Source organism: Helicoverpa zea, chromosome 22, assembly GCF_022581195.2.
Source record: "Helicoverpa zea isolate HzStark_Cry1AcR chromosome 22, ilHelZeax1.1, whole genome shotgun sequence".
NCBI classification, from domain to species: domain Eukaryota; kingdom Metazoa; phylum Arthropoda; class Insecta; order Lepidoptera; family Noctuidae; genus Helicoverpa; species Helicoverpa zea.
Window position 1 is genome coordinate 9,929,750 of NC_061473.1, and position 16,087 is coordinate 9,945,836.

The 16,087-nt window shown below is 36.4% G+C and overlaps 1 protein-coding gene across 1 annotated transcript; it reads left to right on the forward strand.

The window, feature by feature from the left end:
• The first annotated feature begins 5,766 nt into the window (after positions 1-5,766).
• Positions 5,767-14,296, forward strand: LOC124641644 (uridine 5'-monophosphate synthase-like). The gene is made up of 3 exons (XM_047179809.1): positions 5,767-6,253; positions 12,687-12,827; positions 13,122-14,296. Exons 2-3 carry the CDS (start codon positions 12,690-12,692, stop codon positions 13,623-13,625), a joined length of 642 nt encoding a protein of 213 aa, XP_047035765.1. The 5' UTR covers positions 5,767-6,253; positions 12,687-12,689; the 3' UTR covers positions 13,626-14,296.
• Positions 14,297-16,087: the final 1,791 nt, after the last annotated feature.

The window sequence follows — 16,087 nt, forward strand, 5'->3', positions numbered from 1 at the left end:
GAATGATTTTCATTAATATATTGAGTTAGTAGCTAGTTTATTTAGACAGAAGTTCCAAATATATAATTGCGAGAAAAGCTCTAAACTGCATTCCCAGGGACTGAATAACCGAAAAAATACTGGTTAAAACGGTAAGCGGTATGACGTCATACCTTTAAATTTCGATACCTTAAAGAAAGGGTACCGGTTTATTTTGGTATCGTAATATTGCGGTATCATTATTTTTTTTAGATATTTAAATAATAAAATTGAGGTTTTCTTTGTATCCTGCCGCCCGCTCTCGTTAAGAAATGACGTTGACAGCTCGCTTTCATAGATTTTTTTTTGGGTACCGAAATTATTTCGGTTAAGGTACTAGTAATGTAAGGGTATATTTTTTATCGGTACCACAACCGTTATTCTCTACCTTTTTGGGTCTACCCCTAAATCAAAACTGTATCGTAATTCTATACCGGTACCATACCCTTATACCTTTACCGTTTTCAGTCCCTGATTCAAACTATAAGTTTCAATATTTTTTTTGACGTCCCAGTTTGAAGTTCTAATTTTAACAATTATTGCCTAGCTTTTTCCTTTTGCAGCATTAATGAAAATGCGGAGACAGTTACTATGCCACAACAAACAACAAAAAAACGTGAACTTCCTAAAATAGCTAGAATCTCCGTCGACGCAGACCAAATAAAAGCAAAAATTAAATCACGTTGTTTCCATTCTTAACAGCTTTTCAAATATGTATCTTAATTCTTTGCAAATAAGGTTGAAATTTAATTTTGTTATTTTGTTTAGAGGCATTTTCTATGTTCGCCGTTGCTTCAAAACTAAGGAATGTGCTGTCTATTCTTGAGGCGGATGACAAAATGAAAAGTGAATGTTTAGTGGTCCAATCTGAAGTCTATTTTCATTTGCCATAAGTGAAGTCTGAATAACTATTTTCAGAGGGCGAATTTTGGAGATGAGTGAAGCCCCACTACCCGAATCGCCATTTTACTCCTTTTTAAGGTTCCAGATTATGAGACTCCAAACTCCTCCTGCTGTGGGTGCAGCGTGAGCGAGGGTCAGACTCAAATAACTATTAAGTTATCTGTGCTCAAAAACCTACCATGTTCCTTCTGGAGCCCTTCATGTACCAGGGCCGCGGTAGGTAACTCGCGCGAAAAATCCCACAGACCATTTTACCAATGGTGCTGAATTACAGAAAAGATAAAAAGTACCTACTCTTGCTAAGAAGACATTGTTACGCACTACTTAAGTGCTCATAAAAGCCGACTTAAAAAAGCTGTGAAATCCATACTGTAAATATTTGATTTTATATTAATTAATTGAACACCTGCAACCTTCTAAGTTCCTAATTCTTACATAATTGCTACTTACCTATTAAGTTTATTAAAATGATGTGTCCAAAATTAAAGATTAATACATTCAGGTTCTAACTATTATCTCCGATATCATCTGTCTAGCACACTACAAGTTGTTTATAGGTAAAGCCGGATTATGACACTTATATTGACTTACAAGCAAACTAGCTTATGCCCGCGGTTTCACCCGCATCCCTTGGAAACTACTGCCCGTAACGGAATAAAACATAGCCTATGTTACTCGGGAAGAGTGTAGCTTTCCAACTGTGTAAGAATTTTTCAAATCGGTTCAGTAGTTTCTGAGTATTTAGGGTACAAACAAACAAACAAAAAAATATATCGTCTTTATTATATTAGTGTTGATTATACATTCGTAATAGGTCACTTGGTCCATATTTTAAAGTGTTATGATCTTTAAAAAATATTTTTGGTAGATAGGTACCTAATAATGTTTATCACGGCGTGGGATCTGTCATAGACAACAATTCAATATCTAAAAGTTAGTTCATAGATTTTAAGATACACTTTTTGGTCTTTGGAGTCCCGAAGATAAAGTTTTGTAAAATTACAAGTTAAATAATAACTTACCATGGAGAAAAGTGTGTGAAAAAGTGTCCCAATGTTATTATTATTATTAAGGAATCAATTTTTTCATACTTAGATCAAGCATTTTACGACCTACCATAATATCTAAGTAGGTAATTAAGATGTATTATGTATATCGATTCCAAAATGTAGATATGTATTGTTCGACTTTGAATCTATTTCTGTTTAGAAACCATATTTTGAAGCCTATGTAACGTTAAAACTGCTTAGCCTTTAATTACACCTGCAAAAAACTAACAAAAAAATAGCGAAGGCTCTTTTTAATAAGCACCTTAATTAGAAAAAATATCAAGTTTCGAAAATGTATCTTATCTCATAGAATTACTTAATGATCGGGAGATAAGGACTATCGTAAAGTTGAGATGAAGCAAGATAAGCTGGATTCTGAAGAAAATACTAGAAACTAGTAAACTTTAACAAGTCCGCACTAAAGTTGTTTTTTTTTACATGAGCCAATTTTAATACTATATTTTAGAACAAATTCTTTTACTTCTACATAACTACTTAGGAATTACTTTTTTGTCATGATTGAGTAAAAAGCGATTGAAATCGCGGTCCGAAGTTAGTTAAATATGTTCATTAAATAATTCTAGAATTAACAACGGCCACAACAATAATCAACGGCCTAAACGTCAATAACTGTATCGACAGAAAAAAAACATCTCATGAACTATTCATAGACAGAAACAATTAAATAAAATAACTAATGAACAGATTAATTTTCTCAGAATATCTTTATCTAATATAAATTTTTTGCTCATGACCTTCATCAACATTGTAGCTCACTCTTCTTTCATCATCTCCCGAGCCTATTCCCAAATATGTTGGTGGTGGCTTCCAGTCTAACCGGATGCAGCTGAGTAGGTACTAGTATTTTACAAGGAGCGGCTGCCTATACGTATGTATCTCCTCAACTCAGTTACCCGGGGAATACAGACAACTCAGTTACCCCTTGGTAAGACTTTTTGTTGTTGTTTAAATGACAGCCGGGACCTACAGTTTATCGTGCCTTGCGAAACACCCTATTTATAGTTATCGGCACGAATCTTGAGCTCTGACCTACATCTGTGCAGATGCAAAGAACCAATCTCGAGTGACGGCTATGACGCGATTCACTGCGGACCAATCACCGCTTTAGCCCGCCACCGCTCCTCACTTCATACTACAAAAGGGACCCAATAAATTACTTCTGCGCAGGTGAAGGTCAGAGCTCAAGATTCGTGCCGATAACTATACTGTCTTCTTGCTCACAGAAAAAAGAAAGAAACTAAAATGGATAAGTCATTTTATAAGACCCTAACTGTTTTCCCGCTGTTTCCCCCGCGTCCCATGGGAACTACTATCCGTACCGAAAAAAAATACAGTCTATGTTACTCGGGAAAAGTGTGGCTTTCCAACAGAGAAAGAATCATTCAATTCGGTCCAGTAGTTTATGAATGTATATGTTATGGACCATGTGATTAATTCGGGCATTATTAATAATGCCCGAGCATTATGAATAATGTCTAGCTTTATCGGGCCAAGTGATTAATAACTATCTTAACTTCATTATTTATCACATTGCACGGGCATTATTATATTGCTACATGACAGTTGGGCAATTTGATAATAAAGCAAAAAATTGAAGTTAGTGACGAAAACGTATCCCACGTAACAGTTGCCCGGGTAACTGGGTTGAGGAGGTCAGATAGGGCAGTCGCTCCTTGTAAAGGACTGGTACTCAGCTACATCCGGTTAGACTGGAAGCCGACCCCAACATAGTTTGGGAAAAAGGCTCGGAGGATGATGTGACGAAAACGTATCGCTGCAAAACCGACTCCACGTAGTCTTGTCTGTCCTACCCCTAGAGTGCAATTCAAAACCGCGTAAGTGTGGAGGGGCGAGGCGGCCTGCGAGCTGAGGCGCAGGTAGTTTTAACGCTCGCCGACGCGGCTGAGGCTGGCCGGCTGAGCCGGCCAGCAAGCCGAAGCTGCGGCGGTGAGCGTGAAAACCATCTGCGACGATAAGCTCGCATGGGACCGCCGGAGCCCCGCAGCACCGGAGCCGTGACAGAAGCCATGCTTGCTGCATGTTGCTTGCTTACATTTTAAACGTACTGAGTTAAAAAATTAGAAGCTAAATAAATAAATTTTATGATGTCATTTAATAGTATTTTAGAAGTTTACTGTTAGAACGCATGCTACAAATTTAGATGCTAAAAAATAACCATCATGCGGAGTTGTATTTAGAGCGGTTTACTTAGAAGATAACGAGTGGCTGAGATAGTATTATTTAGATGCTCGTTAATTGTGGCTGACTTAGTAATTTAGAAGGCAACATACATTATTCGGGGCGAATAATTATATTAAAAAGGAGCCTGTTTAATAAGCACCCTTTAAATATGACTTTCCTTAACTTTTAAATGCAAAAACTTTAAGGCAGAAGTCCTTCATAATTAATCCAAATCATGAGGCTGATTATTTAAGTGGTTTAATATTTAGTTTATTTTAAATTAAATGGCAATAACAATAAAAAATTGAATATAAATATGTTATTACTTTGCTTGTATTACTTTGCCCAAAAGGTCACGGGCAATATGTATAGTGCCCGGTCAATTTGATTATTTGAATAATTATTATTATCAAATTGCGCTCTCATATTGGGCATTTTTCATAATGACCGGGCATTATGTATACTGCTCAATTTATCACTTGGTCCATAACATATACATTACAAACAAACAGAAACACTAATTAGTATAGACATAGTTGGAGACAAAAGTGCACTGAATAAAACTGCATTCAACAATCTGACCTTCGATTGAATGGGCGAGATCACATAATTACTGAGTCATTTACTTATCAACGTGTAAATTATTACCTATGTTAATGTAAATAGCATTATAATGCGGCAAGTTTCACTAATAGCACAGTGGAAAGTTTGTCTAGAACCATATAATTAGAGACTGACGATTAGGTAGGTATTTTTTCTATTAATTGATAGAAATTTACTTTAAAATTAAAATCAAAGACAAATGAGCGCGTTTATGATAAGATCTTATAATTTTTCAATAAGTTAACCAGTTTTAAGTAATTAAATATAAGTTGCCTATTTTACCGTATTGACTGCCTCGTTGGTCTAGTGGTCGCAAGCGCGGCTGCTGTGCTCGAGGTCTCGGGTTCGATTCCCGGGTCGGGCCGAAATCGCTTTGTGGGTTTTCTTAAACTTTCACAAAGCAGCCCGTAGTCTGGAAGTTGGTGATTGATTCGCCCGTGCATCGGAGAGCACGTAAATGTCGGTCCTGCGCCTGATCTCTTTCCGGTCGTGTCGGATTGCCGTCCCATCGGGTTATGAGAGTGAAGGAATAGGGAGTGCACCTGTGTCTGCGCAAATGCTTGTGCACTATAATATGTCCTGCGCAGCTGGCTGATCTCCTTAAGTGAGAACAGCCGCTGTGGCCGAAATCGGCCGTGGACGCCATTATTTTACCGTCATCCTTCCTTATATTTTACTTACCTAAGCTATGGTATTATAACGTTTAGCATTTTGTCTTACCATACATCATTATTGGCCACAGAATTTTTGGTATAGGTATTTACTTTTCCTGAAAGGGGCCAAAAAAAATCTATGGAAATATACCTACACGGAAATCGTACCTTCTTGCATGCCAGACAGGCTATGGCCACTAGGCAAATTAAACAGTATACTTTTTATTGCAAGCTCGTTATTTCAAACCTTTTTATTATATTCGTAACAGACAGACACAAGAAAAACTACTCATCAAACAATTATTTTTAACAACATGCGGAATAAAAAATTCAAGCGAGAGGAACCGCGTGCAAAAACTATATTAAACAAATTGTTAAGTTATAGCTTGTATCTTATTAAGCAGACATGTTTATTTCAACAATAACTGTCCGACAAGTTACATGTGTCTACCAATTTAACAAATAAATAACATTTCGGATATTAGTGCAAAAGTAGTGATGTGATTTACAAATTAGAAACTATAAAAAAATATCGATAAAAATGATTGACATTTAAGTAAAAAAAAATTGCCGGATAATTCTAGAAATTACTTAACACCAATGTAGATAATATTTATTTTGTTTTTCATAGTAAAAGTATTTTTTTTCTTCTGCGGAATTCATAAGCAATTTAACCATAGGTTAGGTTGACACATTGGTGTTAGGTGTTTGGGGTCCAAAATCCAATCGTCAATGCAGATTTGTGACAGCAACGTTACTGTATCGTGGGACCCCGAGCTAGGTTGACGTAACCCTCAAGATTTTGGACGGAATTTTCGAAAATACGTAAGTAAATATACCTAGTTTTGAACTGTAAATAAGTGTATTGTTTATATCACAGTTGGAACGCAATTTGTTTATATTGATTAAGAGAAAGTAGGTATAGCTAGGTAGGGTCAGCCTTGATGAAATGTCATGTATCCTTGTTATCTTTTACTAAACTATCTGTACATACATGAAGTAACTTACTAAGTAAATAAATAATATTTGAAGTCAAAATAACAATTAAAATATAATAAATAATCTATTGTTTGTGAACAACAATTTTTTTCTGGAATGTGCTGTATATACAAAATTAATTGTGCTCTAAAAACAAAAAAAAAAGGATTAAGCTCTTTAAACTTTATGAAAGAAGCTTATCGTATCTGATCGATTAGAGAGCAACACTAGTTACTACGTTGTATTTTCAGAGCTTTTCCGTTAACGATTAACAAATTATTAAGATTATTTATGAATTATAATATAACACAACATTTATGTATATATATCTCTAACTTAGGTATATCTACACATAACATAACGTGACATACGTAGGAAGACTTACGTAAGTAAGTATAGGGAATTCCAAAGATATCCATATATTCCTTTTTATTAGTGACTATCTGATATTCATAACAGCTGTTACTTTCTTATACCTAGTGAAGGAATTTGTTAAATTGGTTTAGTAGTTTCAGGGCCTTTAGGTTAGGTACCTATAGACAAATTGAATAAGTACTTGGTAGGTAATTTATGCGGAAATCATTAGCAGGTACCTTAATTATGTCAAAGACACCAACTTATGATAAAGTTCACGGTTAATGTCAATGTCATTGCCATCAATGAGTTCGTTAATGTACCTATTTGAACCTTAATTCAACTATGAACATGTTACTTCCTAATGTACAGTAAACATCATTAGAATTATGAAGGCTTTATAATTAGGTGCAGGTGCGGACATATTCCGGCACATTATATTACATTTTGTTAAACCAAAGATTAATTACAGTGTTAGCAAATAAAAGGTGATCTAATAATAACTTTAACACATGTTTTAGGATTTTAAGTCTGAAAATATATGCGTAGTACTTCGGTAAATTTAGTAGAATCTAGAACAGTTTCGTCAAAAAATCGTAGAAGAATGATGAAATCAAAAGCTCGATTAGCCAAAACAAACATCACTTTCGCAATACCAGTGAAAGCTTCTGGAATTTTCCTCCCTATAGATGCAGGCCAAAAGACTGCCTCATCTGACATTAACGGCCTGCAATATCAAAAGACCATGTTTGTCTTTTTTCCTATTAAGATGCAACTGTTACTATCACTGCCATCAATATTTTGAAGATATTAAAATTTCTATAAGAACCACTGAATCGATCTTAACAAAATCAGGCATGATCGAGGATATTCCCAGATCGAGCTTATAAATAAGTTATTTTCTTGGCTTAACACAGTTACTTAGACACTAAGGTTAAAGGTGCAATGCAAGGATTCCATCTAATGGCTAGATGGGCACACTGACTTTAGCGAACTATGGGTGTGAGTGGTGTGAAGGTCTAAAATTAGTATTAAGTACAAGCTGGGAAAAAATATATATGGCCTGTTGTTACAGTACAGTCTACATCAAACACAGCCAATTTTAACAGCCCTGTTCGATACTCACACATTTTGAACCAAACCTGAGTGACACCGCAAGATTGAGCTAGTATGCTGAGTCACAAGTCACGTTTAGAGCACGTGGAGTAGTGTTAGGCCGACGTTTGGGGTCCGATGTCTGATGAACGGACAAATAATCTTATGCAATACGATTTAGGTAACTATGAGGAAACTCCTTGTCAATGGGGCGTTCACTTCCAGTTAGATCCTAATCTTCGTGTTAAATTGGACCATTTGCTATGTAGGTATGTACCTACCTATGTACTGGTAAAATAGAGCATTTCTTTAGAGGTGCATGAGCAGAGACGATACCACTAATGGTATGTCAATAAATAAATAAATATAAATAAATGGTATGTCAATGCCTCTTTCCTGATTGGTGTTGATTTGAAGTGGTTAGAGGGTGTGTACAGAGGAAGACAAAATTAACAAAGTTGCCTTTATGAAATAATATGGTTGTCGCTGTTGCCGTATTTAATAATCAGCCTCTGGGCGTATATTTCTAGTTGAGGGACCTCAAGGGGCGGTATCAGAGCAATGACCTCATTTCCTGGAACTCTGTTTCTAGAAGCTAACTCGCATGTTAATTTGCATAACCGAGGAACGTGTGATAGATTGGAGGATGGGAAATATCTTTGACTCTGTAAAAGTTCTGTTGATGATGCAGTAAAAGCATATGCAACAAGTTGCCACGAGAATTTGCATTCCAAAGAAGAGTTACTAGAAACTAAGAAAACACAAGGTGGTTTTCCGAATAAACTTGCCTTAACTTTGGACAACATTTTGGACATATAAATAGTTAAAATTAACCATAAACTGACGTCAAAACTTGCGCAAGATTTAATTAGATGTTCCTACGTTCTACATAAGTTCCGAATCAATGGAGATCTTGTCCAAACGAACAGACAATCATTGTAAGATCACAGATATTAATATCAACCGGTTTGGCGCGGAACTTTTTGGTGTAGAGCGATAGGTTTTATTACAAACTTAACCTTATTCAAGGATTTAGATTAATTATTTATTATGCATAGTTCCTTGTGATGAAAGGGAACTAAAAATAAATGTGGCTTGAGTATCACGCTCCAAGCTCGTGAAGGAATAGGTAGCTATGTATATTATGTTCTCTTCTCTAATATTTGCAAGATGATATGTGCCTACAGTGGATTGTTGTAAGATTATTGGTAGATTCATCTGATCACACATATTGTGATAGCTCCATTTTTGTGGGAAAGGCTTAAAATTCTGCGTTTTTATCTGTAAAACAACCCAATGAATGTCTACAATATTTTCTAGCATAGTCCCTCTTCACATTAGCATCTATGACTGAAACTCGATGTCGAAAACTAAGGAAATTTTACAACGCAGTGATGCTTGCTTAAGAACCTATTTTTTTGCCTTTGGAGCTTTTATGTCACGGCAACTCCTTCGAGTCCTTCGAACTTTCCCGAAACACCGCCTGACCTCGCCTTTAAGGCACCTCGCAGAGTGACCTAAGAGTTATACTAACAAGTTCCTCAATAACACTAGTCAACAGCATTTTCGTATCCAAGGTGAAACATATAAATTTTTGCAGATTATCTATCACAGAACCGAAGTCTAAAACACCGGACTGCTCTAGCACGTCTAGTTTTGGAGAAAAACCAATCTGAAAATGCCTAAAAACGCTTTTTTAACGATATTTAAAGCCATTTTTCTACAGACACTATTTTTTTTCGTATTTTCTAACTAAAGAATAATTTAGTACTGCTCTTCTCAATTCAAATCCAGTTATATTACATCACTAGCTTCTGCCCGCGACTTCGTACGCGGATCCTGTCCCTTATGCCAGCGACTACGGGGTCAGCAAAATAAAAGGTCTGAATCATCTGATATTGAATTTTAAGGGCCCGTTGACTTGAAAACAACGGAATACGCATAGCCATTAGAAACGTTCCATATATTTATTTTTGTACTTCAACGGCAAAAGCACAGCAGACTAAACAAAACGCTGAGAACTGAACCGCAATAGACGTGACCATAGGGATAAAAGTAGTGATTCTAATTAGTCCACATTTAAGTTGTGTGTGGCAAAAATATTACACGTATATAATATTGTACGTAAAAAAACATTAAATGTTACTGAGATGACAAAGTCGTGATGACTTAGTGGAAGTCGTAGTGGTTTATTGGGTAGAGAACCAATCTCTCAAGTATGAGCGTGCGTCTTTGATTCCAGGTCTGGCAAGTACTTGCCAATAGTGCCACTGCAACTTTTCTCTCTTGAGATAATAACGACAATAATAATGAGATATAAGCACCGCAGGACATTGTAACGTTGTACGTTAATGTCAACGTTTTAAAATACTTGCCTTTTGTTTTTAATCAAAATATTAATATAAGGTGGGTAGAAAAATAAATAAATAAATGTAATGTCTACCTACGGTTGCGTTTAGAAACGCGTACAATTATTTGTTTCGTTAATTAAGTATTATTTATTTCTTTTACTAAACTGATTAACGTATTTTTAAATTCATATTTATTATAACAACTTGGGTCTAGAAATAAAAAATTGTAACTTAATCAAAACTTAAAAACAAACAGTACGTAGTCATTATCTGTATCGGTGCAACGGCAAGTTAAACCAAATTGGACTTCACGTCATTGTGATATGGTTTCGATTCTTTTACCTGGACTGCTGTACCAATGCAAATCGGATTCGTTCGCTACTCATTCACGGGCGTGTACCGTGAGGTTGGTTAGCTGCTTTAGCGACTCGATTTTTTTTAAAATATCATCACGGAAGACACACGTTCACGCGCTCCTTACAAGCACTCACTTTTGCCAGTCCTTAGTGCGTGACGTTAATCGTGGTCTTAACGGTTTTATTTTATAATTTTGAAAACATATTTTTCAAATTTCGTTTAACTTATTCTCTATATTGTAGAATCAGTGCATCTCCCCGTATTGGGGTCCAAAGTTCGGGTTCAAAGTTCGGCTTAAACTCCGGGCCACGGCTGATCCGTTGGCCGAACGTCGACAGGCACCGAGAGGCACCGTGCACCGATTACCCTCTACCATACTGCATCACCATCTGCGGGTCGTCCACCCTGAAGCGCCTCCTCGGCTGAGCGTCATCACCGGACATCTCTCCACGTGAAGCCAGGACAGTGCTAGCGCGCTTTACCTCCATATAACAAAATTAATTTTGCTGACGGGCATTCGAATCGCGACCTTGGAAATAAATTTTTATGTTCACAATGTGGGGTTTAATTTAAAATCTAAACCGTCCACACGCTAAACGTGACAACATCTGAGGCTGATGACGGGGTGTAGCGACCCCGCGGGGCATATATACTGAGTTCTCCAGGGAGAGTATACTGTCCCTCATCTCCGGCCGGTCGGAGTGAACCATGACGGGGGTAGGTCTCACGACTCTGGCTTGGCTTGACCGTCCAGAGTGGAGTCGGTAGAGCAGGGTTAGTAGCCCTGCTCGGAGGATAGGTGCCTCGTGGTAAGTGACAGGGAGCGCGTAATCTGCGTTTTAAATCCGCCGAGGTATCCTCACACTTCAGCCGCTTATGTCCCTGTTACCCTCTTGTTGCTATTCAGTGACTGATTCCCGGGGGCCCAGTAAGTGAGCTGGCGAGTCTCCACTTGCCATTTTTACATGTATCTAATACATTGTCATCGGCAGGTGCCATAGTTCCCGTAGTTTCCCCATTCCTAGTCCATTAGCATCCCATCACAATAGCCCAAGTAGTATTCATCCACAGTTAGCAATGGTATAGCACAGAACCGGGGATTGTCTTTTTTTTTAACGACGTCCACCGGGGATTGTCCTTGGGTTCATTTCTATAGTGTGTAAAGGGATAATCGTCGGTTTTGTGTCACCATTTCATTAAAGTTGTCTCAAAAGGGCTTCAGCGTGTTGGCTTCGGCCTCTCGTTTGCCTCCCGAAAATTCAGAACTCTGTAGTCCCGAGGTCTGGAAGAGACATGCAAAATAATAATGAGATATATATAACGCAACTAATTCGGAGAGTGGGGGCTCGTGACGCCACGTCTAGGTATTTAAAATTTGTACTAAGCAGTGACTTAACACAAAATTCAAGCGTGTTATATCTTCGTTATTATTTATATAAATTATAGCCTATATGTTGACCAGGCTTAATACTGATACAACAAAGAAAAAATTATTGAAATCCGTTCAGTAGTTCGGAAGATTAGCGTGTACAAACAAACAGACATACAGACATACAGACATACAGACAGAATTTTTTTTTGGATATGTGCTCCATTACTGTTTCTAAACCCCACCCAATTATTATTTTTTTAATATATTCAATGTACAGACACAGTTTTTTTACAGATTTATTATATGTATAGATTACGAGTTTTCTTTCACAAGATATACCATTTTACATTTACGGTGTATTTTGTCCATACTAAAATGTCAATTAGTAATGTAAGGAAAATCGTACGTCGTAGCTGAAAAAAAATATCTCGAGAATGGAAACTCGTAGGTACTGATGTAAAGTAACTGGATTTGAATTGAGAAGAGCAGTACTAAATGATTCTTTTGTTAGAAAATACGAAAAAAAAATAGTGTCTGTAGAAAAATGGCTTTAAATATCGTTAAAAAAGCGTTTTTAGGTATTTTCAGATTAGTTTTTCTCCAAAACTAGAACTGCTAGAGCAGTCCTGTGTTCTAGACTTCGATTCTGTGATAGATAATCTGCAAAAATTTATATGTTTCACCTTGGATACAATAAAAAAGGAAAATTTTGTTGACTAGTGTAATCAACAACATCTTCCCATGTTTCCAGAGTATGTGGAGTCTAGAGGAGCTGGCGGTGCGACTGTTTGACGCCGGAGCGGTGCGTCTGGGAGACATCGAGGCCAAGATAGGAAGGCGCACCCCCATATACTTCGACTTGAGGGTGGTCGTGTCACACCCACAGATCATGGTGCGAATTTAGTACCCACTAGTTTGTTTCCAGGTATCAGACCAGGATAGTGGATTCTCTTTGGGGGAGACCTACGTTCAGCATTCTGCATTGGATGGCAATAGGTTGTGATCAGTGATGATATCAAGAGATGAAAAAATAGGAAAATAAATAGGTCTATTCGGAAATTATCTTTTGCTGAATAAATATTATGTTATGTAGTATTTTTAAACTTGCTTCCATTTACTGGTGGTAGGTATATTAGTGTAAATTTTCGTGAAACAAAAGATTCAATTTGTAATTTTCCCATTTCAGCTATCAGTGGCGCAACATCTACAAAAGTTAGCGAGAGAAATAGATCACGACTTGCTCTGCGGAGTTCCATACGCCGCGCTCCCACTCGCAGCCGTCATGTCAGTCCACACCAACACTCCCATGATCATGAAGCGAAAGGAAACCAAGATGTACGCCACCAAGAGGATCTTAGAAGGAATATTCGAGAAAAACCAGAAATGCTTAGTCGTAGAGGACGTAGTGACATCTGGCGGCAGTCTAATGGAAACAGTTGGCACGTTACGTTCCGAAGGCTTGGTCGTCACACACGCCGTCATAGTTCTCGACAGAGACCAAGGTGGCGCTAGTGTACTAAAACAGAACGGAATCCACGTAAAATCAATATTCACTTTGACCGGCTTGTTGAAAATATTGAACGAAGCCGGCAAAATAAAAGATGAAACGGTTGAAATAATATTAGACCATATTAAGGAATGTCAATTTAGCAATTTGGATTTTATGAAAGACAATTTGGAAATTATGTGAGGTTAGTATTGAGATAAGTAGGTAGTTAATTAGACCTACTTATCTTAAGTGTGCAGCATTATCATATGGTTCTACCGTTGTGTATCATATTTAAGAAAAAGCGCAGCAAAAAAGCAAGACAATTATGTATAGGCTACAATGCCAACGAGAGTTAAATCCTAGTTAAATAAAATTTACCTAAACTTAACCTCCTCAACACTAAATTCAACATTGTACCTACAAGTTTTAACAATAAGTTCTGAAACTCATTATGCATTATAACTTGGTTGATGATTCAATATATCATCGTCATCAATGAATGATACCTACGTGATTGTGGTTCAGATAGTGTTAATGTCGAGTGTATTAATAACACTTAACATTTGGTTGCAATAATAATGGCCACTGCACTTACGTGCAATATATAGTATAAACTTTAGATTTAATTCTTTACATAATTTAAGCACGTTTGATACAGTTTTAGCTGCTAAATCTTCTGATTAGCAACTGAACCAATAGATATATAAACACTGCCTTATAAATACCTACTTCTAATCTCTGTATGATTGTATTATTTTATCTGTAGTTATTGTTCTAGTGTTAAGTGTACTAGATATGGCATATTTATGAATGTAGTTTACCTATATTATTGCAAAATATGTTAAAACAATTAAATTGGTTTATACGTAGAACAAGCATTTTAATTTCGGTGATACCTATTTATCAATTTCTTAGAAGCCTACCAAAATAAGGACTCGTCTAGGTAACCAAGGTGTGGATAAATTAATAATACCGGTGAATTGGCTAATCCAATTAGTAAACAATCAAATTACCCATTAGGTACTTACTTATGGAATAATAATGTATATAAGAATAAATGCAGTTTAATATAATAATACCTACACGTGTTTGAAGTTCCTATTCGAGCCCCCATACAATTTTCCTGTTTTGAAGTTAGCTCTCTAATTGGCCTATATTTAGTTCCCTTTGATAAGAGCATTAAATGACTATGCTTAGGAGGTAGGTACCTAGTGCACCGCTATACGCCATGATGAGGAGGAAGCAGCTACATCCGGCGAATGCAAATTGTACGTAACTAATTCTACCATATCGCTATGCACATAGTACTGCTTAATAGCAAGCCTCCCATCTCTGCCAAAATACAGTTCTCGACAAATTACTTTGCTATCTCGAAGTTCTAAGTTGGTTCTTCAATACGTGTACGTTACCCAGGCCAGATGTTGTCGAAAATGGTCATTTGAATCTTACAGATAATTAGTTGTGCGGCTTCTGTAATTGTTGTAACGATAACGTGTGCGTTCGCGCAGCGGAATGTTGTTGAATTTAAAGATTTTAATTATGCAGATAATTAGTGTAAGACGTCCTATAATTGTGTATGGTAAATAAAAATTTGTGTATGCAGCCATTGTGGAGAAATTCACCAAAAACAGATTCCGCTGGGCGAACGTTGGCGAACGTTGTCCTGGCGGAACTTTTTTTAATCCATAGACTTTAGAAGAAAAGAGATGTGTCCGAAAATTAGTGTGTATTTGTGTATAATTGATTACGTATGAATGAAATCAGGGCATGCATAAACTTCGGAGAAATTCAAGTTTCCGCTACGCGAACGTTTAGCAATTAGCTAGTTTTCATATAAAGCGCTTACGTAGAGAGCTGTAGATTTTTACATACGTTGTTTTGAATTTGTTTATATTTGTTTAAAAAACAGATTTAGAAAAAGTTGTAGGGTTTAAAAGATAAAAATATAAACGTAAAATACACTTATTAGGTCTTAGTTCTTAAAGTATGCAGTTTGGGGTCTAGATTTTCACGTTTACACAAATCTTGTAAGTGTCTCCAACATGTTGCCAAGTATCAATGATGTTCCGTTAGTAATTAAAAAGTTATAGGATATTTTATCATGAATAGATCACTGTTTACAAAGCAGTCGAATATCACGACGTTCTAAAGGAATTGCATGGTAAAATGTATGCCAATAATTAGTTTAATCATTCAACTATTCACCTGCAAAATTTCATGTCATTAAATTCAGTAATTAAAGAAAGACAATTATAATACTGACGGAGCATCGAAAACCTATATAATCCGACCAAGTTCGGATAGCTACAAAAAAGCGGCCGTGCCATATGTCTAAGCAACGTTCTTAACTTGGAAGGTTAGTATTTATTAATATGGTACAGTTGCGTACACAAGCGTTAGGAAAAAATAAAACAATTGTATGTCTTGATTGATAAATATTTTTTTTAATAATAATAAGTGTTTTTAATAATAAGTGTATTTTACGTTTATATTTTTATCTTTTAAACCCTACGACTTTTTCTAAATCTGTTTTTTAAACAAATATAAACAAATTCAAAACAACGTATGTAAAAATCTACAGCTCTCTACGTAAGCGCTTTATATGAAAACTAGCTAATTGCTAAACGTTCGCGTAGCGGAAACTTGAATTTCTCCGAAGTTTA